The following is a 23,371-nucleotide window of genomic DNA, read 5'->3' on the forward strand; positions in this document are numbered from 1 at the left end:
CAGTTCTTTCTCAGAACACTTGATGCACCTCATTCAGAAACATGGATGACCATTGAATTCTCCTTGGTTTTTTTTCAATGCTACAGGCCTGTTCACACATGGTAAATGACTTTGGACTGTTAGTTTCCATATAGAAACTTAAAAATAACAGCAAAAAAAACCAAAACCAAAAACAAACAAACAAAAAAAACAATTTGTGAACACCAGAAATGTACATATGTACATGAATTAAACAAGGAGAGGGGCCTCAGAGAGAATGGATAAATTTAGACATACATACATCCAGTGTAATGTTGGTGTAAATGTCTTCCCTGATTTCCAGAACACATACTCTCTCTCACTCTCTCTCTCTCTCGCTCTCTCTCTCTCTCTCTCTCTCTCTCTCTCTCTTCTCTCTCTCTCTCTCTCTCTCTCTCTCTCTCTATATATATATATATATATATATATACAAATTGTATTTTAAATTTTTTTTTTTAATTTTATTTTACAAAATACAATACTATTCTAGACTCAAAATCATTTGTGTGAACCCCGGTGTCAGACTGCTCTAAACCAGTGATTATTTGTGGTCCTTAAGAGCAGGGCAAAGGCTTTTGAGCTGCTCTGTCAAATGAATGAAAGAGCACAGAAAACACGTGATGAAAGATTGAGAATTTGATAGTAAAAATTGGTTTTGGGAGATGTTTAATTAGCTATGAATGGAAAACTGCATTTTACCGAGATGAAATCTTGTGTTTATAACAATTCTGTTTAGGATTTTGGGTGAGCTGTTTGACAAATGTCAATATTTTTTAACAGAAATGTGTCAAAGCAATTGACAAAAAACTATAATAAGGTTTTTACAAAATATACAGAAGGATTAAAAAAAAAAAAAAAAAAAAATATATATATATATATATATATATATATATATATATATATATATATATATATATATATATATATATATATATTACAGTTTTAACATTAGATAAATAAATAAATATTTTTTTTCAGTGAGATTTAGTTGACTCAAATACTAAATAAGATATTCAAAGTTCCTCCTGTATAATTTCACTAGGCTATCTCACAAAGCTAAATGAAGCAAGGAATATAAACCTGGCTTCATAGATTTTTTAAGATTCATATGTCAAAAAAGTTGGTCAGTTTTGGCTATTACACATAAAACGCCTTATTTATTTTTTCTAAACTACATAAGAAGTTTCAAATTCATATATTAGCTTTTCCCCCCATTCACTTGCAGAGTCTCATCTAAGGAGACAAGCTGTCTCGGCCGAGGTCAATAAGATCTACTTGCTTATTATGCTATGAGCCTAGCCTGCTTGTACAGATTTAGTTTGGGCTATATAATGCATTGCACATAGATGATAAATAAAATAGAAATGTAAACTGTCAGATTGATCTAAATATGCTCAATAATTCTAGGCCAATTTTAGAAGCACAGTTAGGCCCAAGCAATACATCATATTATTGCCCAGCAGAAACGGGCAACATAATGCACAAAACGAAAACATTTGCAGGTGTTTCTGGGAAATGTAGTCTCCCGTCGCATCGAACTACGTCAGCGGAAGTGTTTTGGTGTGTTAGCTAAGAGCTCAGTAGCATGTTTGTAGGTCATAACGATAAGTAAAACATTTAACAACGTAATGGAAAATACCAAACAAGGTAATATATGTTTATTCAGAGGAATATCTCCTTTGAACGTACGTGTTTGTGTCGCGTGTGTCCAGGTCTGTGGATGTGTGCACATGTGTGAGTTTATCATGGGAGGAAATATTTAAGCATTTTAAATGTTTACATCGGTTTAACGCTATGTCTGTAACTGAACCAAGCTACGACACGACACAACACATTGTATGTTTAGTAGAATACATTATCGACACACGCATATCTGTTGGTGCTGACAGCGGACTGACGAGGGTAATGTGGCATATCTGTGTCGTAATTTCTCCGCAGAAGAAGTTCATCTGAGGCATGTGGAGCTGGACGTCCTCATCCCGAAGATGATGAGAGAGAAAGCGAGGGAGCGCTGTGCAGAGCAGGTTCAAGGTGAGGCACGAGTAGGGAAATCATTTAATTTAAATTATGAATATGTTGTACACACGTGAAGCTTAGGATAGGTTTGGCATGGTCTAATAATGTATTTACTATAAAATGTGTTCATCCTGGCTGTGCTCAGCTAATGAATAAGTTCACTAGTGTTTAGTTGATTTTCTGAACACTTGAATGACAATAAATATGGAAAGTGTGCATTTAAACATTCTGGAAAAGATAGCTTCATATTTGCTTGGTTTCACATGACATCACAACATTTTATAGGTCAGTAATATTTAATGCAGGCAGGAGGCAACTAAAATACAGACAATTTTTGGAACATCATTTTTTTTTCCTTTTGGGTATTTCTCATCAAAAAATCTATGTAATCAATAGGGAAATCTGGCCTGTGACATGATCACATTCTTTAATCTGAATAACAGCAATAATAAACCATGCTCTTTTTCACTGGGTTGGTGATATCTGGGGAATGGCCTAGGATGTCTTTGCTATCAATAGATAGAAGAGTGTTAAATTGACTTTTTATTCATGTGATTGTACCTTAAATGTTTTATTGAAGTAATAATCTGACTAAATGGGTTAGTGTTCAGTACCTAAGTGCAACTGTTTCAAACAGTAGATGGGACATACATACACACATGTGAAAGTTGTGAAACAAATCTGACACATGCTGTTGTGGGTATTGCAAATAAGGAGTACATGGACGTGTGGCTGAGGGCTGGCTCCTGCACGCGCTCACACACACATACGCTGCACTTGCAGACTGTTGAGAGGCTGGCAGTGTGTGAGGGTGGAAACCCCCTCATATCACTTCTCTGTCATCCCACTCATTTTCACACCTCTGACCTCCACACTATTACTTCAGTGTGGGACACCAGTATACGCACATGCTTTCCTGTGTGAACCTGTTAAATTGTGTATTGTTACGTTACATTGGTTAACAAAGATTCTGTATACCATTGCTCACGTTTGATTGTGGTTTCACCTGAAATGACACATTTGGATATTTTTGTTTTCAAATGTTTTAAAATTTTCTGCATTTTAATATCCACTCCATGTTTGCAAGAAATGAAAAAATAAAAATACATGCTTTTAAGGTTTTGTTTTTACTCGAGCAAGCTATCAAACTTATAATTATACTGCATTATACATTTTATGGGATAATTGAATGGGAAATTTACTTAGGGAACCTTGAGGTGCACAGGGTCATGATTGGACTCCGTAATGTGTAAAATTTTCTTTGTAATTTATGAAATGGAAACTGGTGTTCTGTTTTACATTGTTCCAAAAAATTAAGATTTGCACTTACATTTTGGCTAAACTGAACCCTGACTGTGATCAGTTCTTAAAACCCAGTCGCTTAATATTCAGAGCCTCTTTATATACATTGTCCTGTCCTCCTTCTCCTCCTTTTTTTGTGTGTGATCTGAAAGCCGCCCCTCAGCAGCCGTGCACCAGGGGACGGAGCTGAGGCATGCACTGATTAGATTAGTCGCACTGTTCTGCTCCTCTAAATTGCTTTTGCACTTGTTTTTTATCCACATTTGCATCCTGATGAAAGTGTCTGTGTGATGACAATACAGATTCCACTGATAAAGCTAATTAAGAAGTCAGCGGCTCAGAGGGGACAGAGGCAGTGCTTTTAATCAAAGCCTTGAGAAAGAGCGTGCTAAAAAGGTGCAGACTCAAAGTCTTCAACACCTTGTTTACAGTAAGAAATGTACACTTTGAATCTGGATCACAGGGCGAGCCAGAGCACCAAGTCGCTAAAGCACCCTTGTGGAGGCGCCGCTGGCATCGTCTCAAGTGACAACTAGGCTTTCATTAGCATCCATTTAAGAAGATTTAGACTTACAGAGGCTTTTGGATATGAATGAAATGTACAATAAATATTAAAGGTGTTTGAAAATGTTTTGCTATAAACCTATTTTGTTGAATTTGATGTGCTGTTTTTCAGCTTTCACCCATTGCTGTAAAGAATCTGGTTTCTTAATGGTGTTCAAATGTCGAGAGGAAAATGCTGCCTTAAAAGATTGTCTTATAAAACAGTACGTATTTACATGACCAATTATAAGCTAAAGACATTTTTAAAAATTTAATGTTTTTCTCTCTTTTACTACTACAGCTATCAAGACCCAGTCTTTTTTGAAGAGTGTAAGAAGGAGTATATCCAGGAGAAGTTGGAATTTGAAAGGACTGGTATCCCAAGCAAGCAGAGAAAACAAAAATTGCCAACTAGCATGTGATGAGAGTTCATGATCTGAGTTGAAACCTTTAATGTATAATATGGGCAGGGGCAGTGATCAATGGCAGCAAAAATATTGATATTCTAATTATAAAAATAAGAATTTACTTTGGACAATGACTGCAACTTCTTTCAATTTTTTGCAATATTTTGTGTGTTTCTTTTTTTTAAATTGACTACCATTTTGATGCTTGCTCATCTTTCAGCTATTTTACCTTGAAAAACAGGTATATTGAGTGTAAATGACAGATGTATAGTAAAATTGTGTGCTTCAATATTAATATTTTTGAGTTTAAAAATAAAGAGTGACTAATCTCATTGTGATGAAAGACTTTTGGATAAAAAAAAATAAATCTCACACAGATGTGCAAAAACAAGCAAAATTTCCAGCTATGTTCCAGTCCTGACACAAGAGTGGCCGCCCAATGTGGGTGCCTACTGCCTGCAACAGGTGACACCAGAATGAGCCAAATAATAAAATATACCCCAGTCTTGTGCAATTTGCCATTAATTTAAGGCTGCAATCACACAGGATCCTGGTTTGACCCTGGTGTGTTCCCAGTTTAGTCCTAATGTAAACTGGTTTAGTCCTAGTCCCAGTCTCGATATATGCATTCAAAACTAAAAGTGGTCATAATCTTAAATAATCTCATAGTCTCAAAATATCTATTTAAAATGTAAAAGCAAATTTTATGATTCATTAAATTTATTGTATTTACAAACAGTCTGAAGTGCAGTAAATTTAAAATATAATTCCATATCTACTATACATTGCATTTGGTTTGCAAATAGTTTACAGAAGTATGAAACTACTGCTGTAAATTAAAAAAACTAAAACAAGAATTTAACAAGACCAGTTACCGCGCCAGAAAAATCTTTTCAATATCATGGTACTTTGTGCTTTATGCACCAGTCATGAGTCACATTCAACACTGCATTAAATACACTGTCTTGCCATTATCATAGGCAGCTCTGAAAACCTCCAGAAATTACTTCAGCATTACATTAAAAGGAAAATGGTGGTTTGGAGTGCAAAACTGCATTTTGGCAGAATACTAAAGACCACCATATACATTTATACAATATACACATTCTTCTGCAGTCTATCTTTGATAGTATGCTAAATGTATCATATTTTACATCAGCACAAAGCACACTTAACACATTTCCTATTGTTCAAATTGTCCACAAACCTAAAAAAAAAAGATGCTCATGATCAGGAGTGCATGTGAAAATCTCACACAAGCTTTTAAAATGCACAGCATTTCCTCTGCAAATGTCTGTTATTTGGAAAACAACCTGACTGAATATTTTGTCAATGGCAGCTCTTAGGTTTTTGAACAGCTGAGATAAATTGTAAACAGCTGCATTTACGTATGTTATACACATTATTATAATCCCTTTGAATCGAGGCAGTAATTGTAGTCACATTTGGGCATGTCAGTTGATTGAACAGAAACACTTAATTGGTACTAATTTGTTATGTAATGAATTCTACAGTTATTGTCTGTTGTGTAAGTTAGTTACCTTTTTATGATTGTGAAATTATGAATTATGCATTACATGAGGATTTTCTGTAAAGACGCAAAAGACAGCAGGTTAAACTTCTTAGTCTGATCAGCAGAGCCAAAGCCCCCCCCCTTCCAGGACTGCTATAGTTATAGTGAAAGATCCTGCTGTGAGCAGGAGAGAGGGGCTCACATATGAACACACAATACACTGATGTGTTATTGACGTGTGGACAAACCTATAGTATGCATGCTTTACAGATGGTATGCATACATAGAGAAGATTGACAGATACAGACACTGATTCTGTTTAAGGGCATTAAGACAAGTTCCTCTGCCAAATGAGTCCACAAATAAAGAGCCGAGGAGCTAAATTAACCATAGTACACAGACAAAGTCATTACCTCAAAAAGGCCACTTTGGCCCCCATTGATCCCAACCAGTAGGTCCAGTTAATTCCAGCCCAAAGAGGTGTTTTGTCAGTTTAAGGCAGGCAAGGTGGTTACTGTGGCAGGGTTAAGAGTTGCTTATCATTTCACACAAATCTTCTCCTTGATGTGTGGACATTCGTTTGAATAAGGGAATCCGCTCAGTAGGGCTTAGCCCACTCTGTGTTGGGTGGGCTCCTGGGACTGCAGTGTCCCATTGAAGACGAAGAGTTGGAGTTGGAGTGTCCCTCCCAGAACAGAGCGTCACTGGGTTTGGGGGGGCTGGGGAATGACCTGGAGCTGTCATCCAGAGAGGCTTGGTTCAGAGGAGGAGGGGGCAGCACCACAGAGCAGGAGTCTGTGCCCAGCAGAGCCTCCCCTGAGCAGTACTGTGAGGGCCACGGCCCGTTATACCAGCAGTCCTCTCTCAGGCTGTCCGCTAGAGCGCCAGAGGACAGCCCCACAGGGGAGCGGCCTGAGCAGGAGGGGAGCGGAGGGGTGCATCGGGGCTGAGATAGTGGTGCCCTCGAAACTTGGTTGTTGTTCTTTTCCACATCATCCAGACATTGCACTGGGACTGTGGAAGTGACTAGAGACATAAGGAAGAAAAAGTAGATAAGATAGGATATCCCTCATGTTCTCATTACTGCTTTAAAACAAACATGTTGGTTATTCAAAATGAAAAACTGGTTTGTCTAAAATGTATGAGATTACATGTCAGGGACTATTTTACATGCAGTCACATGACAATAAGTCATTGTCAAGTCAGTAAACGGCTGAACTTGTACCATGGCTTCATAGACTTTAAAGTTACAACATAAAGAGTCTTCATGCAACTACTGAACCACAAAATCTATTCACTGTGTGAATATGACATCTTGTATTTTGGGCAGCATTCAAAAGTAATCAGAGAAAACTCAGTTGAACAAATCCAATCAAAGAAACCTCTGAGCAGAAGATAAGCCTTTCGTCTCCATAATTTCCATGCAAAAACAAATGTCCTAATCTCACATACACCATTGCTTTTCTATCAAATAATCATTTTGAGCAAATAATAAAGTTTAAATGACAGTATCTTCTTCAGTACCTCTCTTCCTCCACACATCATCTATCCATCCATCCCTGCCCGCTACTCTTCCAGGAGAGGGTCTCCTGAGTCTAGGATTTGAATAAAAGTGATTCCAAAGCAGGAACATTAGAAGAATACAGATGCACAATATGAACAAACAGACAGCCCCCCCTCTGCCCCTCCCAACTTCACTCTCAATTTCTTTGCCACAACTGCTTTTCTTCTCTCGCTCTATCTGCCTCATCTAAGTTACAGGATTAGCCTCTTATTCAGTGGAATAAATAGGCCAAGATTTATTTTCTTGCCATATTTCATACTAATTTTCACCTCCTGGTCTGCTCCTCTGACACAGCGAGGGAAATGACAACAATGGTAATATGTCATTGAATACATCTCTGAGCAATGGCAGAAGAACAGCCGCTTTCTTGACATCTTTTGTTAAAGTGTTTGAGTACTTTGATAAAATCTGCTGTCTTATCACACCTCGATATAAACTGTGTCAAAATCATACTCAGTAACAGTGACTTCTTTAGTTATTTCAAATTAATCATATTCCTCATATTTTTACAAACTTATTTTTCTGCAACAGAATAAAAATGCTGACATTACACCAACAAGAAGTATTACTGACACAAGACATGCTTTTTGAAACATATGCCACCTATCAAGAATTAGTTTAGTATCAATAATTCTAATATATTTATTAGACAGTACAGTGTAATGGTAACAAGTCAGAGAAAAGGGGACAATCAGTTATTGTGTTACACGATTTTGGAAATACAAAAATCTTATATTTTGTAATAAATTCCCATTATTTTGTAAAGACAAAAATTGACGGTATTCTGTAATATTTATACCTCGCACTGAGATGAATCATATAGAATAGTATGTAGTACTGAAGATTCCTCACCTTGTCTTAGTTTTCGTATCAATCCATTCTGGTGCTTTAGCTCAGAGTGGAGTCGGGACACTTCACCGCGCAAAGCTTCATATGTCTGCATGGCCTTCTCCCTGCACACAGATTTTAAAAACAAAATAATGCATTTGTTTAAGTTGCATATGCAAAAGACTTTATCCCTGTCAGATTTATAATACGTTTTAAAAAATCCTGCAGCACTTTAATGTAGCTTCAATGAAGCAAACTTTAAAAAATGTTTTGTATCCATAAAATAGTGCATGTAGTAATTTGTCAGTTATATTATTTAAATGCAATATTTATATATGTAAAATATACACAAGGCTGGAGGCTTTTTATGAAATGACAGCAATATCAGAATGTCATAAAATCCAACTGGTAATGTCTAACTATATATTGTATTATGGGATACAGTGTGATTCTCAGACAAATTTAAATGAGTGTGAGGTTTTAAGACATAAAAAATATAATGTTCTGAAAAAGATAATTAATTAAAAATCTTGGTGGAAATGGTAGTAGATGGTGATAGATAATGGTGGCAGAGCTGTATAGGGATGAAAATAAAAACTACACTTCTGTATTATTATATTATAAAAAGCAAACTTGGTTTTCATTGTTAATGCAAACACTGTTCTCAAATGTCTAATCCACACCTTTGACAAAAAATCTTATCACCACTTTTTCTTCCACACCTGCCATAAAATGGAAAATAGTGACAAAAACTGCACTATAGACTTTTCTGCAATGAGGTTTTAACACTGCACAAAAACGGCTGATGTTACCTCCATGAAACATTGGGGCTGGGGTGGATACATAAAATGATCATTGTTGTGATCAAAGTTTATGTATCTTATAGAATACACACACTACTTGAAGCTACACCATCCTCTGGTGGCCAAAGCAAACAACTACACTAAAGAAAACTCATATTCCTCATCTTTACACAGAACATATAAAACTATATACTATGTCTGCCACCTGCAGTGGACAGTAACTAGTTTGAAAGTAGTGTATTAAATGAGGTTCTATGACAGAAGGTGTAATCAATGTGAAGAATTCATAATAACAATAAATTGGTTCCAGAGCTGTATGTTTCCTTTTTTCAAAGTAACTTATAGTAATCAGTAATCAAATTAGAAAATTTGTGATCAGAGCAGTAATTACATTACTTTAAGGAGTAATCAGTAATTTTGGAATTTTGTGAAGAGTGGGCCAGAATAAGAAATGTCTACATTGTCTCAAAGTCAAGATTTGTCAGCACTATGAAAAAACTACAAAATATGGATTTGTATTATGTATGTATTACATGGTGGACAGTCTGGCCTTCCTGTAGGGCAGAGCTAAACTTGAATCGTAACAGAGAAATAAAAATGATACCTGGCATTAAATTTCACACCACTGCTCTGGTCTGTATCAGGTCCATTAGGCTCAGGGGGGTCCTCCTAAAAAAACATATTACAGTTTAACTAAAACATTGTTTGTCCAATAGTTCTTTCACATGAGAAACTCACCCCACTCCTCTCCAGTAGTCTGCTATTCTCCAGTGTAACCTTTTCCAGCTCTTCTTGTAGTTTATGGATCTTGAGCTCCGTGCTGACCCTGTCTACCTGCCAGTAGTCCTGTGGGCTGTTCAGGCTTTTCATCACTGGAAACAAAATAATATTGAACTTAAGTGTATTCAAATCCATGCCATTATTTTAGTTTGTGTTTTGCCCATCACACATAACACAAATAAAAAACATAAAACAACCAAAAAAGCCACTTTGTACTAAACTATACTATATTGGTCCATCTAATTCCATACAGTATTATTATGTATTATACATTTGACGATAATAATACAGATGTAGCCTGCACCTTGACTGGTCTCCATCTCTGTCCTCAGCTGCAGCAGCTCCAACTCTTTAGCCTGTAGCTGCTCTGTCAGTGTCCGCTCACTCTCACTCTTCTCCTTTTTCTGACACAAGACAGACGGCACAAATAAGAGCCAGGATTCCTTCAAGCAAACACTGAAGAATATTCACAATACAAAAACTACGTACAACTTGATTTATACAGCTAATGTTCGTAATAGTATTATAGTAGTATTACATAGTGTGTGTGTGTGTGTGTGTGCATGTGTGTGTGCATGTGTGTGTGCATGTGTGTGTGTATGTATGTATGTATGTATGTATGTATGTATATGTGTATATATATATATATATATATATATATATATATATATATATATATATATATATATATATATATATATATATATATATATATATATATACACACACAGTAGTAGTATATAGTAAATATAATATATAGTATATAGTAAGTATGATACAAATAAGCCCTGTTGTAATATTGTGGATTTAGATATTAGCTCCCATCTGATAAAATGGCACATAAATTGTATACAACCAATACATGTGACCTTTAGTATTCAAAATTGTTCACATTAGAATAGAAATCTTTAGGTACCAGTTTGTTGAGCTCCATCTGTAGATCCTCCTTCTCAATATAGATACCTCTGTATGCACTGAAGGCCTTGTTCACATACTGGGGACCCTCGGGTGGGAGTGCATCTGGTCTAAAAAGCTGCACATACAAAAGAAATCCACATGTGTAACATAATCAACTAATATTAATATAATATTAGTAATGAGTAATATACCAACAATTATCAGTTTTTGGAGTTACAAGCAGAAAAATTACCAAAATCAATTATAGTGGACCAAAATTCTGGAAAAATTTTAACCCAATCTTAAAACATAAGTGTAGTAACACTTACTATGCTGAACCTTTTGTCTCTATCTTGGCACAAGGTTTGGTTTGTGTAGTGTGAATGTAACAGCTCTGAGTTTCCTCTAGAGTCAAATTAACAATTTAGAACCAGTCCTAAACTTTAGTATGCAGTAAATATTATAATGAATCATGGTATTGTAAATAATGTATCTGGAGTAGATTAATTTAAATATATTTATTTGTTCTTTGTACTAACTATAAAAGCTTTGCTAAATTTGAACCTTAGTGTCCAAGAAATGTGTTCCTATTGTCATGGCAAACATTAGAGACAACAGCTAAGTCTGATAGTCTGGATTTTAGGAACATGAAATGAAAATATCCAAACCTTGGTGCAGACTACAAGAGTCACATAAACAAATGTCAAATAAGACTCGGATTACTCTCACTTCTCCCTCATATCCGTCTCTTTCTGTTTTGATATCAAATATTTTCCCACCACAGTATACAGTAATACACTGTAAAAGAGCTTGGCAGCTCTACTTTTTTCTCCTACTTATTCAGACAAAGCTGAGTAATTTCTCATTGTTTTCTGACTTTGACAGTTGGCCAATTATAGTAATGCTGGCATGCCACTTGTCCCATAGGCTAATTTAGCTTTCTGTTGTATTGAATGTACTGATTTACAAGAACTCACTATTGCCAATCAGTGAACTCACAGTTTCCAACCAGTGAGTTTTCAATGAGCAGACAGTAGGCCTATATATGGGAGTGACATGCATGAACATGCATTATCTACCATGGATCAAAACATTTATTTTAAGTCCCAGAACATTGTGGAAAGGTTTCCATCTTTGTTTCTAGCTCACTTTTCAAAATCTTACTTTTTATAGAAGGATACATGGCATTCTTGTCCAGACTGTCTTATTTATTAAATGTATACCTTATCTTCCAGCTGTTTACTCTCTTCCTCAGCAGTGTATTCTCCTTCTCAGTGTCTCGGAGCCTCTTCTTGATGTCCTCGTAGGCTGTGACCAGAGCAAAATGAGAAGCGACGGATTCATCGCCAGCACACACCGAGACGGGACTCTCTCCTGTTGTAGTGGAGGCCGTCTCACATTTAAGGATGCATATATCATCATCCACAGCCAGGGGCTCCATGTCGACAGAGACCTACAGCGTAGCAGGTAGAAGACCTGTAGAGGACAGTTGTACATTTTTATCAGCGAGCAATTCTTTTAGTGTCATGTGTGAAAGCGAAATCAGTCATGTGAATTTACTGCAAGGCAACTACTCTACCCCCATCATGACTTGCAAGCATAATCATCCTCATATTTGGAAAATATTGTTACATGTTACAATGAAATAAAAACTAGTTATATAGATGTACTGAAATGTGTAATTTATACATTTATTGATAATTATTCTTCACCATATTGTAATTGTTTTAACCTAAAATGCATCGTGTCTTTTCTTTCTGTCTTACGGAATTTCCTGTGTTTCTGAACTACAGTAACAGCACCTTCCTTACCGCAAACGTTTTTCCTCCTAAACAATAGATACTTAAATGATTTCCTTTAACAGATAAAAATAAAACATTATATACTACAGAGTAATGAAGAATATAACCTTTGACCAGTCTACCAAACGAAAGTAAAGAAATACAGAGCGGCCATTTAGGTTTCGTTTTCCTGTCAGATCAGAGGAGCTAATCAATCAATAAAGTAATCTATGCAGTTAAAACAATACCATATTTCCTCTATATGTAATATGTTTCTTTTACGATGCTAACAACATACAGTTCGCTTCCGCGTTCTTTGTTTACAAATTGACATAGCCTACATGACAAAATCGAACATATAAGATATTAACTAAAAATCAGCGTACAAAGGGTACAATTGAATCCTTGTTATTGAATAGCTGATGTGTTTTGTGTTTGTTTTGATGATAGCGCTTAGCTAGCGTTTAGCTTTCGCTGTTTGTGACCCAGTATCTGAAGCAATAACATTAAAGGTTTCACTCGTATACAAACCGTGCTGGATGCCGTTGTCCCTTATCACACCAATGGCCTAAATGAATAAACACCTATTCATCAAGAAATACGAGGGTTTTAGCGAGGAAAAACAAAGAGCACAGACTGAACATTCGCTCGGTGTCAGCGCTGACAGGTGATGATGGTGAGGAAACAAAAACTTCCGGGAGTCCTTTAACTGCACAGGGATTTTCACAATAAAAGCCAAATATTGATCTCCTACATCCGCTAACGTCGTGGTGATTTTTTATAGTTTATAATTATTATATTTTAATTCAGGACTCCTCCTCTGCCTAAAATAGAGCTAAATAATAAGAAAACAAACAAAAAGTTATTGCAAGGAAATTAATAAATAATTTTAATGAAAGGCGCCACTATTTTTACGCCAAACAGCAGACAGTGCGTGCACCCAACTTGGCAGGCTCGTCGTCAGAGGTTTTAGCTACATTTGTTTTTTTTAAATTTATCATGCGTAGGATTGGAATGATTTTTACATTTATCATGTTATGTTTTTGCTGGTGGATTGTGATATTGGCTTAGGTGTGAAGAAAAAAAAAATTATCAGGTCTCCCTCTGAACTATGAAGAAGCAAAGTATTCCAAGATGTTCTGAGGATTTAAGGACTTTAACGCGGGAACGTAAGAATATACATTTTGTAGAATTGCTTGCACGTGTGATATTTTGATCACTTGGTTTAAATTATGTGGACTTAAAAAAACGGAAACGTTTCTTTTCTTTACAGTTTTAACCAATGCCCAGACACTTCTGGAGGAAATACAAGAGATAGTTGAACACTGCAATTCCATTCGCACTTTGCGATTACACAAGAAGGTAGGACTACAAGGGGACTATTGCTATTTAATAATAGTATTATTCACGGCTTCAACCAGCCAACTATAAGCAGATTTATTTTTTGTTTAGTAGGATCACTTGCCTTTGACCTGAAAAACTTTTTTTTTTTTTTCCTTTTATATATAAATATCATACTACACATTGCCACTGCTGATACGCAATAAAAAAGGACCCTAGAGCTTTGTCTTGTCTATTAAGAATATTTGTTCATATAGTAAAAGCACCTCACATATAATGCCATAGAAACAAACCACCATAGTTGCTCATTATTTGTCAGAAATAAGTGCTTGTTAGGAATGCTGATCTTATGGTGCACTTGTGGGGGCTGTGGTTTTGAATTGGGGAGCCCATAAAATCAAGTAGGGGGGCTTTGAAAAGATTGTGAACCACTTCTATATTCATATTCTAAGGTCATATTTGGCTAAATATGACCCAGATATTTCAGTATTTTACTTTCAGTGTTATGCTGACCAAAAGCTTTTCATGCACTGACATGCATGAACATGATCGTCCTCTCTGTTTGGTAGGGCACTTGTTAACAGTGATAGATATACACTATGTATGACCTTGTTATTGTTGACTTTGTCCAGGCATGTTGAGTGCCACACTGTTTAATGTGTGCATATTGTTGATGTTATGACAGGAGCAGAATGTGTGTGCTGCCAGCATCTGGGAGGACGGAGAGACCTTGGTCATAGATGGTTTCAGATTTGAGGATGCAGCAAGCAAGGAAGACCTGGGGAGGAAGAGCACCACCAGGCAAAATTGACTAATGGACACCTCTGAGCTATGTCAGGCAAGGTCACCAGGGTCAATGGAGAAAGATGGCTTACAAATGGTATGGGTTTTACGTATGAAATCTTGCAGTTACTGAGCAAGTCTACATGTTCACATTGTAGCATTATTCAAAAGTTCTGGCTTAAATGTCATGTAAGATTTAAGCATTAGATGTAAGTGTTTTCAGTACAGTTAAATTTGTTTTTGTGGAGTACTACAAACCAGTTAATGTTCAGTACTACAAACCAGTTTTTGAAATGGATTCCAAAAAATGTTTGCAAAAGCAACAGTTACATAGCTGGTCATATCTGTGAGTAAATTATTAAATTAATTGGAACCCACAGAACAAAATGTTAACTGAGCTATGTACAGTAATGTCCTACATGCTTCCTTAAAACATGTAGGAGTTCAAGTTTTTGAATCAGCGACTTGGTAGATGAACGAACAAGAAGTGCCAGTAGATTAACAAGTGTCAGAGCATGAATGTGACCAATTAACAAACTCCCAATTAAAATGTCTGTGGAATGATTAAACCCAGAAGTTTACCAAGCATTTACATACTAAACAGACTGACATAATGTATGTAAATGAGTCTATTATTATGCGTGTGTTAGTTCAGTGCCCAAATTAAGTGCTTGTTTTGGAGCACTCTCAGCGTGTTTGCAGGCGCTAACACTGTGGCAACATATTATAGAAATAATGGTCACTTGAAACATCTAATTAACTTCTCTTTTGCCTGTAAGCTGTTGTAGACAATCAAATGCAAAGAGTGAATTACAGTACATTTGTTAAGCATTCAAACCAGAAGCAGTGATCACCCCTGAGCTTAAAAGAAAGTAATTGAAGAGGTTTAAAACATGACATTTTAAGACATGTTTTTTCCGTCCAGATAAAAACATAGGAATACCCCATCAAATAGCCTTATAAGTAGTAATTTTGTTGATCTCATTTATCTTAACAATGACAGAAGGTGCAGAGTGACCATGTTTTTCATGTATTGTGGGTAATTTAGATTTAACACCAGTAAATGTGTCAATGGAAAAATATGGAACCAAAACACAAAATGACAGGATATCCCTATGGTGGTTTGTTTGGATGATAATCTAATTCCTCTCTTAGATACAAGCATCTGCTGCCCATAAATGCAGATTGATGAAAGCGCTGCAAATACTAGACAAGTATCATGTTTTTCATTCACCACTAGAGGGTGCTGTTTTCTTATCAGTCAGCCTTTCGTTCCCATTTGACTCGCGCTGCTCAAGGATGAAGGAGATACTCAAAATCTATTGCTACTTTCAAATAATATTTCCTATTTGAAAGTATTTGCCAAAGTAACTGCACTTATGTATGTAAGCCCACTTATCATCCCTTATCCTAACCATGCTTGTCACCTTACACATGACTCTTCATAATTACCAGGCCCTATCTGCTGCCTCTTTTGTTATGGTCACAATTATAACTCAAACCCTCTTTTTTGTCCATTTAGTGGCATTACAATTTTTTGCTAACTTTCTTCTCATACTGATATATTCTCTTTCATCACCACTAAAATATGTTCTGGTAGACTTAGTGTGTACCCCTACTGTCCCTGTGCAATATAACATCCCATCAACTACCACTGCATTGCTGCAGTTAAAGTTAAGATCAATGGTGCCAGTGCCACGGTCATACATCAAACTGCTGTCTCAGAGTTGTTTCACCCGGCTGAACTAAACTGCACCAGCCCACATTATACCTACACTGGACACAGCCTCCATTCTCTCCTCAATTATAAAGACTGAGAAAGGCAGTTTACCAGAGTTTTGGGTAGCTGATGCCAGTGTCCCAAATTACGTTGGCTGAGATAGCCATGAGAGTTTGTAAAATAGTTAGCTTGGTCTAAAAACATCTTCCATTTTTGGCGTTTATATCATTTCAATTTTAAAAATGTTCCAAAATCATATCCATCTGCACTTTACGGATTCATGATCACCCTGAAACTCTGCCATGTAATCAAGCGCTGGCCTTCTTCAGTGAGCGCAGAGGTCAGCTGTATCCAAGGCCCGTGTACATACGTTGGTACATCAGAGGACATCCCTGTGGACCAAATGGGTTGAGCTGAGCGGGGCATCCAAGGCCCTTCCTTTGTTTTTGCTGAGCCAATTAGAGCAAGATCGTATCTGCAGTGAAAGGAGAACAATGGTACGCTTGCGGTGTGTTTGTAGTATGTGTGTGTGAAAATATGCATAATCTTTTGAGTGTGGGGGTGTGCTAGAGGCTAGTTAGTCATTATAGGCCTGGCTGGCTCTGCTGCTACCCTGTATTTCTATGTATGTTGGATGTTATGGGTGAGAAGTATGTTGAAAGCAAATTATAATAGATGGCATATGGCTTTATCATTATCGTTATGATTTAGTTATACCACATACACATACTCATACAGACAGCCTTCAGGTGTGTATAAATCAGAAATGTTATTGCACCACTATGCATTAACGTTAGCGATGTTCTCAAGTGTTTCCACAGTTTTTGTAGAATCTTCTCTTATTTCATGTTTAGTAAAATTACATTATTTTTTAAAGAGGGGGCATTTTACTTCTACTAGTATTGTATTAACTGTTAACACAGAACATATTTAGATCACCATGTTATCTTTTATTGTTTTGACATTTGCAGAAACAATGTATTAACATGTTTTATAAGCTTCACTTTTGTTTTTGATGCTCTGAGTTGCTCCTCCCATTTTTCTACACACTAAGTCATTCCTCCATCAGAGCGCTATCACAATCAATGCGCATCCTGCTAATGAAACTACTGCATATCGCATGAGGTTTATCAAGTTGTGTACAGTTTTGTATTATGCTTTTGTATATTTATGGAGAAATGTCATTTGGGAGCATGGATGATGTAGGCTTGTGGGTGGGCTAAGCATTTAACAGAATCTTACAACTAACCATAAGGAGGGTTTGAATAGAACCTGCGAGAGATAACTAAATCACTAAAACATGCATGGGCGCTGTAAAACCTCTACAGGCATGGTTTTGATTAGGGAACAACAGTATAACAAAGCTAAAGCTAAAAAGCTAAAAAAAAATAAAAAATCTAACAAACAATTTTTTGCATAATACCCCCTCTTTAAGAGGAAATCAAAGTTTCCTTTGTTCACACTTGATTGGTTAATCCACTTGACACTCGGAGGCTGACCAAGTGGAGGAATGAGTGAAGAAAAGTGTCTGTGTGTATACACACAGCTGCATTAAACAGAAATGCACTGAATCATGATTTGACAATTTTACTAAAATAGTATTGTTATAGGGATCAGATTGCAGTTTGTTTTTTATTGTTTATAACCCAGTCTATTTTAAGATGGTGTTCCTGATTTGCAAACTATGGGAAGAGGAAATCTATACATTTTCAAGAAAAAATGGCTGAAGCCAGCTGTATGCAGTATACAAAGTCAGTGCTGCTGAGTGACTGTTTTCAGTTAGTGGTGAAGTTTTGTGAAAGTTGTATGGCCTCCACTCCAAAGGGCATGCAGGTCATTAACTCCTACCTGCTGCTATCTATTGTTGGGCATATTCTTCTACAGTTGAAGTCTAAAAGGGAGATGTATAATCGCCTTTGCTCTGTACTTGCTTGTGTTTCCTATAGCTACCTACCACCCCTGTCTGGACCAGCCGGTTTCACCATATGGCCACATTTATCATCTATCTCTCTGTTCATTAAGACTGCCCTTGCTGGCTGCAGAAGCACTGCAGGGGGCCACAACCTCCGCCACTGCACTATGGACTACCGGCTGCAATATATTTTCAAAGAGGCATACATTATACCTGTGCAGAATCAATCAATTCTCCTAGTGGTTTTTAATATGTCAAGCTGTTATGCATATTTCATATTTATAGATGATGTGCTATATAACTGTTCTTGTAACATTGTTTGGAAAAGTAAATAAAATATGATTCATTTAAGTTAGATGTTTTGGGCATGTGCAGGAAGAAAATGGCACACTCTAGACCAAGACTGAAAAGTAGATTAATGAACGTATAGTGAGTTTTAATGTGAGAACAGAGGATGCAAAGGAGTTGCAGAAAGCTATTAGCTATTTGTGGTGTGATTAATATACAACACAAGATAAACTGGACATCTTTTGCTTTTACTTTATATTATTGTCTCTTAACATTATTGACACCAAAATTGCCTTTCATTCATTGTCACAACTCTTGACAAAATGTAAATCTGCTGATATATTTACTTACAAACAAAACCCCTCAAGGTCTGGAGTTAGCTTTCTTTGCTAAGTGATCTCTCCTTTCCTCTGTCAGCCGGATGGAGCTGGATTGCGGGTCCAGCTGTTGTTTAAAGCATCCCTGTTGGGCATTGACACATCAAACGGAAAAGCATGACTTAACTGGCCTCTGAAGATCGCAGTGGGCTGTTGGTGCTTGTCATTTTTATCTGCGGAAACCGTCTTTGCATCTCTCTCCCACTTCTTCTGTATCACTTTTGATTTTCTGTTCGTCCGTCCTGTCCGTCTCGCGGCGTGTCTTTGTGATGGGCTGACAGTGTGACAGCGCCGCAGAGACGTCTTCAGTCTTGTGGGGGGGTGAGGGGTGGTGGGGGTGTCAGTCGAGTGAGATGTCGGTCTTGGCACTGCTGATTGTTGCCTGTGTGGGTGTTTGGACCACGTCTGTGAATTTCAATTGTGAGTTTAATGCTTTTGTTTGGGTAATACATGTCAATAGGAAATGTTATTTAAGATTTATTGCTGTGTCTTTTCTTGTCACTGCTCATTTTTTTTTTTTTATATTGTTCTCATCTCTGAAGTTTTTTTTTTTTTTTCAGTTTTCACTTTTTATGTTTTCAATAATAGTAATAAATATCCCATTAACTCGATGTGGTTGTTTTTCAAGCTTGTAGCCTTTGAAACTTTTGAAGAAGCTTTTTCCCCCCACTATTTTCATTTCTTTGTCGTGTTGATTCAGTTTTTAACCTTTCTAGATATTAATTATGGCATTTTAAGCAGCACAGAGCTGGCATAACTAATGAAGACAGCAGTGGATTTGACAGCCTATAAACAAAAAACTGTCTTATTTTTATAATGCAGATTTCAGTGGGCACAGCTGCCAGAATAAATGACTCCTAAGAGCAGCTCAAGTATTTTATGTCTTGCAAAAACAGTCTTAGTTTTGTGCCTTCATTGTGCATTATCTACTTTAAATGTTTGTCTATCCCTAATTGTGGATATATTAATATTTTTGCTATTAGTTTTATCGCTTGTCAGTGTTGTTGAACAGTTTAACAACATTGTACAATATTTCTTTTTTATATTGTATTATTTCTCTAGTACCGTTTCAATCCATTTTAGCCTCAAGCCCAGACTAATGCAGAACAATTGGAGTCAGACGAGTTAATAAATTATGAAATTATACATTTTATGTTACAAAAATATCTAAAAAGTTTATTTCAGTTTAGTTTGTTTTAATGTCTGTCTCTACAACATTTAAATTTCCTAATAACATTTACTATAAAAAGGGTGAAATCAAGAGACACAAAAAAATGCACCAAAGCTATTTAAATATACTACTACTTTTATATTGGGAGTCATTGTCCAAACTGAACTAAAATAAAGTTCTTTTAACTTGTCTATGCAGTGTCTTTGAAATTGTCCATTGGTCCACTTGTAAAATGCCCAGATGAAAGTACATTTTATCAGTCAAGGGAACAATAACACAATGTTTAAAAGACATTTTTAATATAGAAAAGACGGCATTTGACCTACAAGTCATACAAATTTCATGAGGAAATAAAAAGTGCTCTGTCAGAAGCCAAAGGAGCTTTAATAATACCGAGTGGATATATTTGAAAAGAGAGACTTGTGCTGAATATAGATTTCCACATAATAATCTTCTTGCAGGCGGCGGTTTGGTGGGAGCGGTCTTAGTGGTACCTGTTCAATAAAACATTTGGCTGAAAGAAAGTCATGCCGGAGCATATGAGAGAACAATGTGTGACTGGAAAGGTATATCACATCATAGGTTCAGGCTACTCGATGCTATCGTAGGGCACTTTGACTGAGGTGGGGAGAGTATCAAGTTGGTGTGGTATGAGAGTTCCACTACCAGACAAGACATGGCAGTGGGCACATTAGAGCAAGATGCTGTTTATAGAACATATGAAATTATTTATAATAAATGGATCAAAACATTTAGTTCATACTTTTTGTGTCATTGTTATTTTTAAAGATACACTGTGTAACGTTCTGATGGAGAGAAGGCTGTCTGTTTGTCTCCATAGGGAATTTTCTTTTCCTGGAATGTTCCACACTATGACATTAAACCTATCTCTCTAGCCTTTATTTTATTACAAGTTTTTAATGCATTAAAATACTGGTGTGAGGGACCTAGCTCACCTCTCCACACAGCTGACCTATGATGTGGCCTGGTTGAGTCATTTGCTTGTTACCATGGTGAATGAATAGAGTGTAATGCCACTATGGAGGACTTTTGTGGTTACCATGGTCCAGGGTGGCTGCTTTTGTAGTTGACTGGCTGTCACACTGAGCAGTTTATAAACTTTAAAAAAAAAAGTGTTACACTTTTTAATTAGTAATTGGGGATTGTGCCCAACTATGAAGTGCAGCTTGTACAGTTCAAAAGACAGAAGTTAAGGACTGTTGGATAGTTTAATTTGTTTGTTTTTCCTGTATTAGTGACGACCCTACTTTGAGATAGCTGTGCTAGCCATCTAGCACTGAAATGCTACAGACTTTATATAATAATGCAGCGGGCATTCTACACCAAATATAGTCAGGCCCGTCTTATTACCAGTTGAAACACCAGAGTGGAGTGAGGCTGAAAAGAGCCATAGGACACAGCACAGAGGAGGGACACTTTTGTCCTGAGGACTGCCCTGACCCTGTCTTTGATAACCCGACTTATGTAGCTGCTCTGAGACTTTTGTTTGAGCTTTTCTGTTATTATTGTATTAAATTGCCCCTCGAGGACAAATGAAGTGATTTTGACTGACTGATTAAAAGCACTAATATCTCCATGAAGACAAGCAGATAGCAGACCCTCCATCTGGAAAGTTACACAGTGCACCTTTCTATTCAATATTTTCAGTAAAAGCGGAACAAACTGTTTGCACAAAAAAATATCAAGATCAATGCACTCTTCATAAGTCATAGTTAAATTAATAATACACAAATAATATAATAAATCATGTGTTCATTAAACAAATATTTGTAGAAAGAAAATACCCAAATAACCCTTGTATGGCCCAGTGGCCCAATTGCACATATAACCCATTACTGTTCACCTCTAGACTTTGATCATAGTGCTGAAAAGAGGTGATCGTTACCGCAGAGGAAACCTGTGTGGCTTTGTACCTCTGAAAATGATATAGCAATCACATTTAGGCTCATGTGGTTAGGGATAAAATGGTTATCACGCACAAACGTGATGGAGGAAATTCCCTAGTCCTCATATTTGTATCAATGGAATTACCCTGCGGACACCTGATGCGGCACACACATGTCCACATACATGCGCACACACTTTATACTGGCACTCAAAGGCATATCAAAGTGACAGAAGGTTATTTTTTCTGCACACTTTTGGACAGAGGCTTGTTGTTAGGTCGCGGGCATGCTCCTAGACGTCAGCTTTCATGACATATCCATCCAATGTGAAATAATAAGAAAAATTGTCAGGAAGTATATAGTGCATTTAGTCTCAGTCACTAATATTTGGTGAATAATAGTTGTATAATAATTGTTTGAACAAGGATATGGCACTACATACTCTAGATAGAGGTTTTGTACATTTAAATATTTGCTTGATTTGCCTTTTCATTGATAGGAATATGTAAAATATGGGTCTGTGGGTATTGTTTCATTATACAAATATAAAAATATATATATTTTTTAGATTAATTCAACAGCTGTTTTGTATTTTTCTGTCCAATTGAGTGCAGCAAAGTTTTGTGCCATTTACCCTTGGGAGAACTGATCCATCAGTAATTTGAGTGAGAAATTCGGGTACTGTAGTCTACTTCTACAAATCACTAGACAAGAATTTCTTAAAATCTCATTCCTCATGAAGTCTTATTTGAAAGATGAGTTAAACTGCCTAATAATAGCAAAAATGAAAAGAAGTAACTAAGATAGCATAAACCTATGCAGAAAATGCTAGTATGTTTTCTTGGCTCTGTATTTACTTCCCCAAATTAAATCAATCCTATTCATAAACCAAGGCTAATGAGAGTGCCGTTTAAGTTCACCTCTAAATTACCTTTTGATTATGATATCTCTGCTCAACCATATATCTCTGCTCTCGTTTCACTGCATGTCATTTACTGCCCTGGGCGCTATGCTCTGCTATGTTTTCTATATGTGGTTGCTAATCAAAGCTTGCTCTCCTGCTGGTACCCCCCACACACTAAGGACTGGAGTATGATGTTATTTTCCAGCCCTACCTAATTGTCTCCGGGGCTCACTTCTCTCTCTCCCTCCTCTGGCTGCTCTTGGACTTTGCTCAGCTACACAGTGCAGCCGCGGGAAGGCCCTAATGAAGAGTTATGAGGAACTGGATGCCTCTTGGCCATGGAGAGAAAAGGAGAGAGTGTAGGGAGATAGTAGGAGGAGGGAGGGATACAGGAATATGATGCAGTGAAGGAGAGAGAGAGATAGAGATGGACACTGGTTAAACGGAGGCCATCGGACACCACTGCAGTGAAGAGCTCCGCAGTGTGCAGTACTGCAACACACTGCACTGTACCAG

The 23,371-nt window shown here is 36.8% G+C and overlaps 2 protein-coding genes across 3 annotated transcripts; one reads left to right on the top strand and one right to left on the bottom strand.

Moving 5' to 3' along the window:
• Positions 1-1,525: 1,525 nt before the first annotated feature.
• On the top strand, positions 1,526-4,618 carry cmc1 (C-x(9)-C motif containing 1). Of its 2 annotated transcripts, none has more exons than XM_020937582.2 (4): positions 1,526-1,665; positions 1,960-2,049; positions 4,013-4,103; positions 4,181-4,618. In XM_020937582.2, the coding sequence occupies exons 1-4, from the start codon at positions 1,647-1,649 to the stop codon at positions 4,299-4,301; spliced, it is 321 nt and encodes a 106-aa protein (XP_020793241.1). In that variant the 5' UTR covers positions 1,526-1,646; the 3' UTR covers positions 4,302-4,618. The 2 variants fall into 2 exon arrangements, with proteins under 2 accessions (XP_020793241.1, XP_020793240.1); XM_020937581.2 differs by having other exon boundaries at positions 1,539-1,665; positions 1,957-2,049.
• A 370-nt stretch (positions 4,619-4,988) lies between these two features.
• Positions 4,989-13,143, bottom strand: azi2 (5-azacytidine induced 2). Its single transcript, XM_020937408.2, is given in 9 exon segments — positions 4,989-6,825; positions 8,216-8,316; positions 9,599-9,663; positions 9,733-9,866; positions 10,079-10,178; positions 10,691-10,807; positions 11,895-11,914; positions 11,917-12,147; positions 12,984-13,143. Coding segments are annotated over 8 exon segments (1,161 nt in total). The 5' UTR covers positions 12,113-12,147; positions 12,984-13,143; the 3' UTR covers positions 4,989-6,397.
• Between the last annotated feature and the right edge of the window lie 10,228 nt (positions 13,144-23,371).

This window comes from Boleophthalmus pectinirostris, unplaced genomic scaffold (assembly GCF_026225935.1).
Source record: "Boleophthalmus pectinirostris isolate CB_2022bp ecotype Guang Dong unplaced genomic scaffold, ASM2622593v1 HiC_scaffold_6, whole genome shotgun sequence".
Classification (NCBI taxonomy): domain Eukaryota; kingdom Metazoa; phylum Chordata; class Actinopteri; order Gobiiformes; family Gobiidae; genus Boleophthalmus; species Boleophthalmus pectinirostris.

Bases quoted from the DNA above. Each gene is read 5' to 3' on its own strand.
- cmc1 (XM_020937581.2), top strand. The intron at 2,050-4,012 runs GTGAGGCACGAG...GCTGTTTTTCAG, and splicing joins CTGTGCAGAGCAGGTTCAAG to CTTTCACCCATTGCTGTAAA. The intron at 4,104-4,180 runs GTACGTATTTAC...TTACTACTACAG, and splicing joins AAAGATTGTCTTATAAAACA to CTATCAAGACCCAGTCTTTT.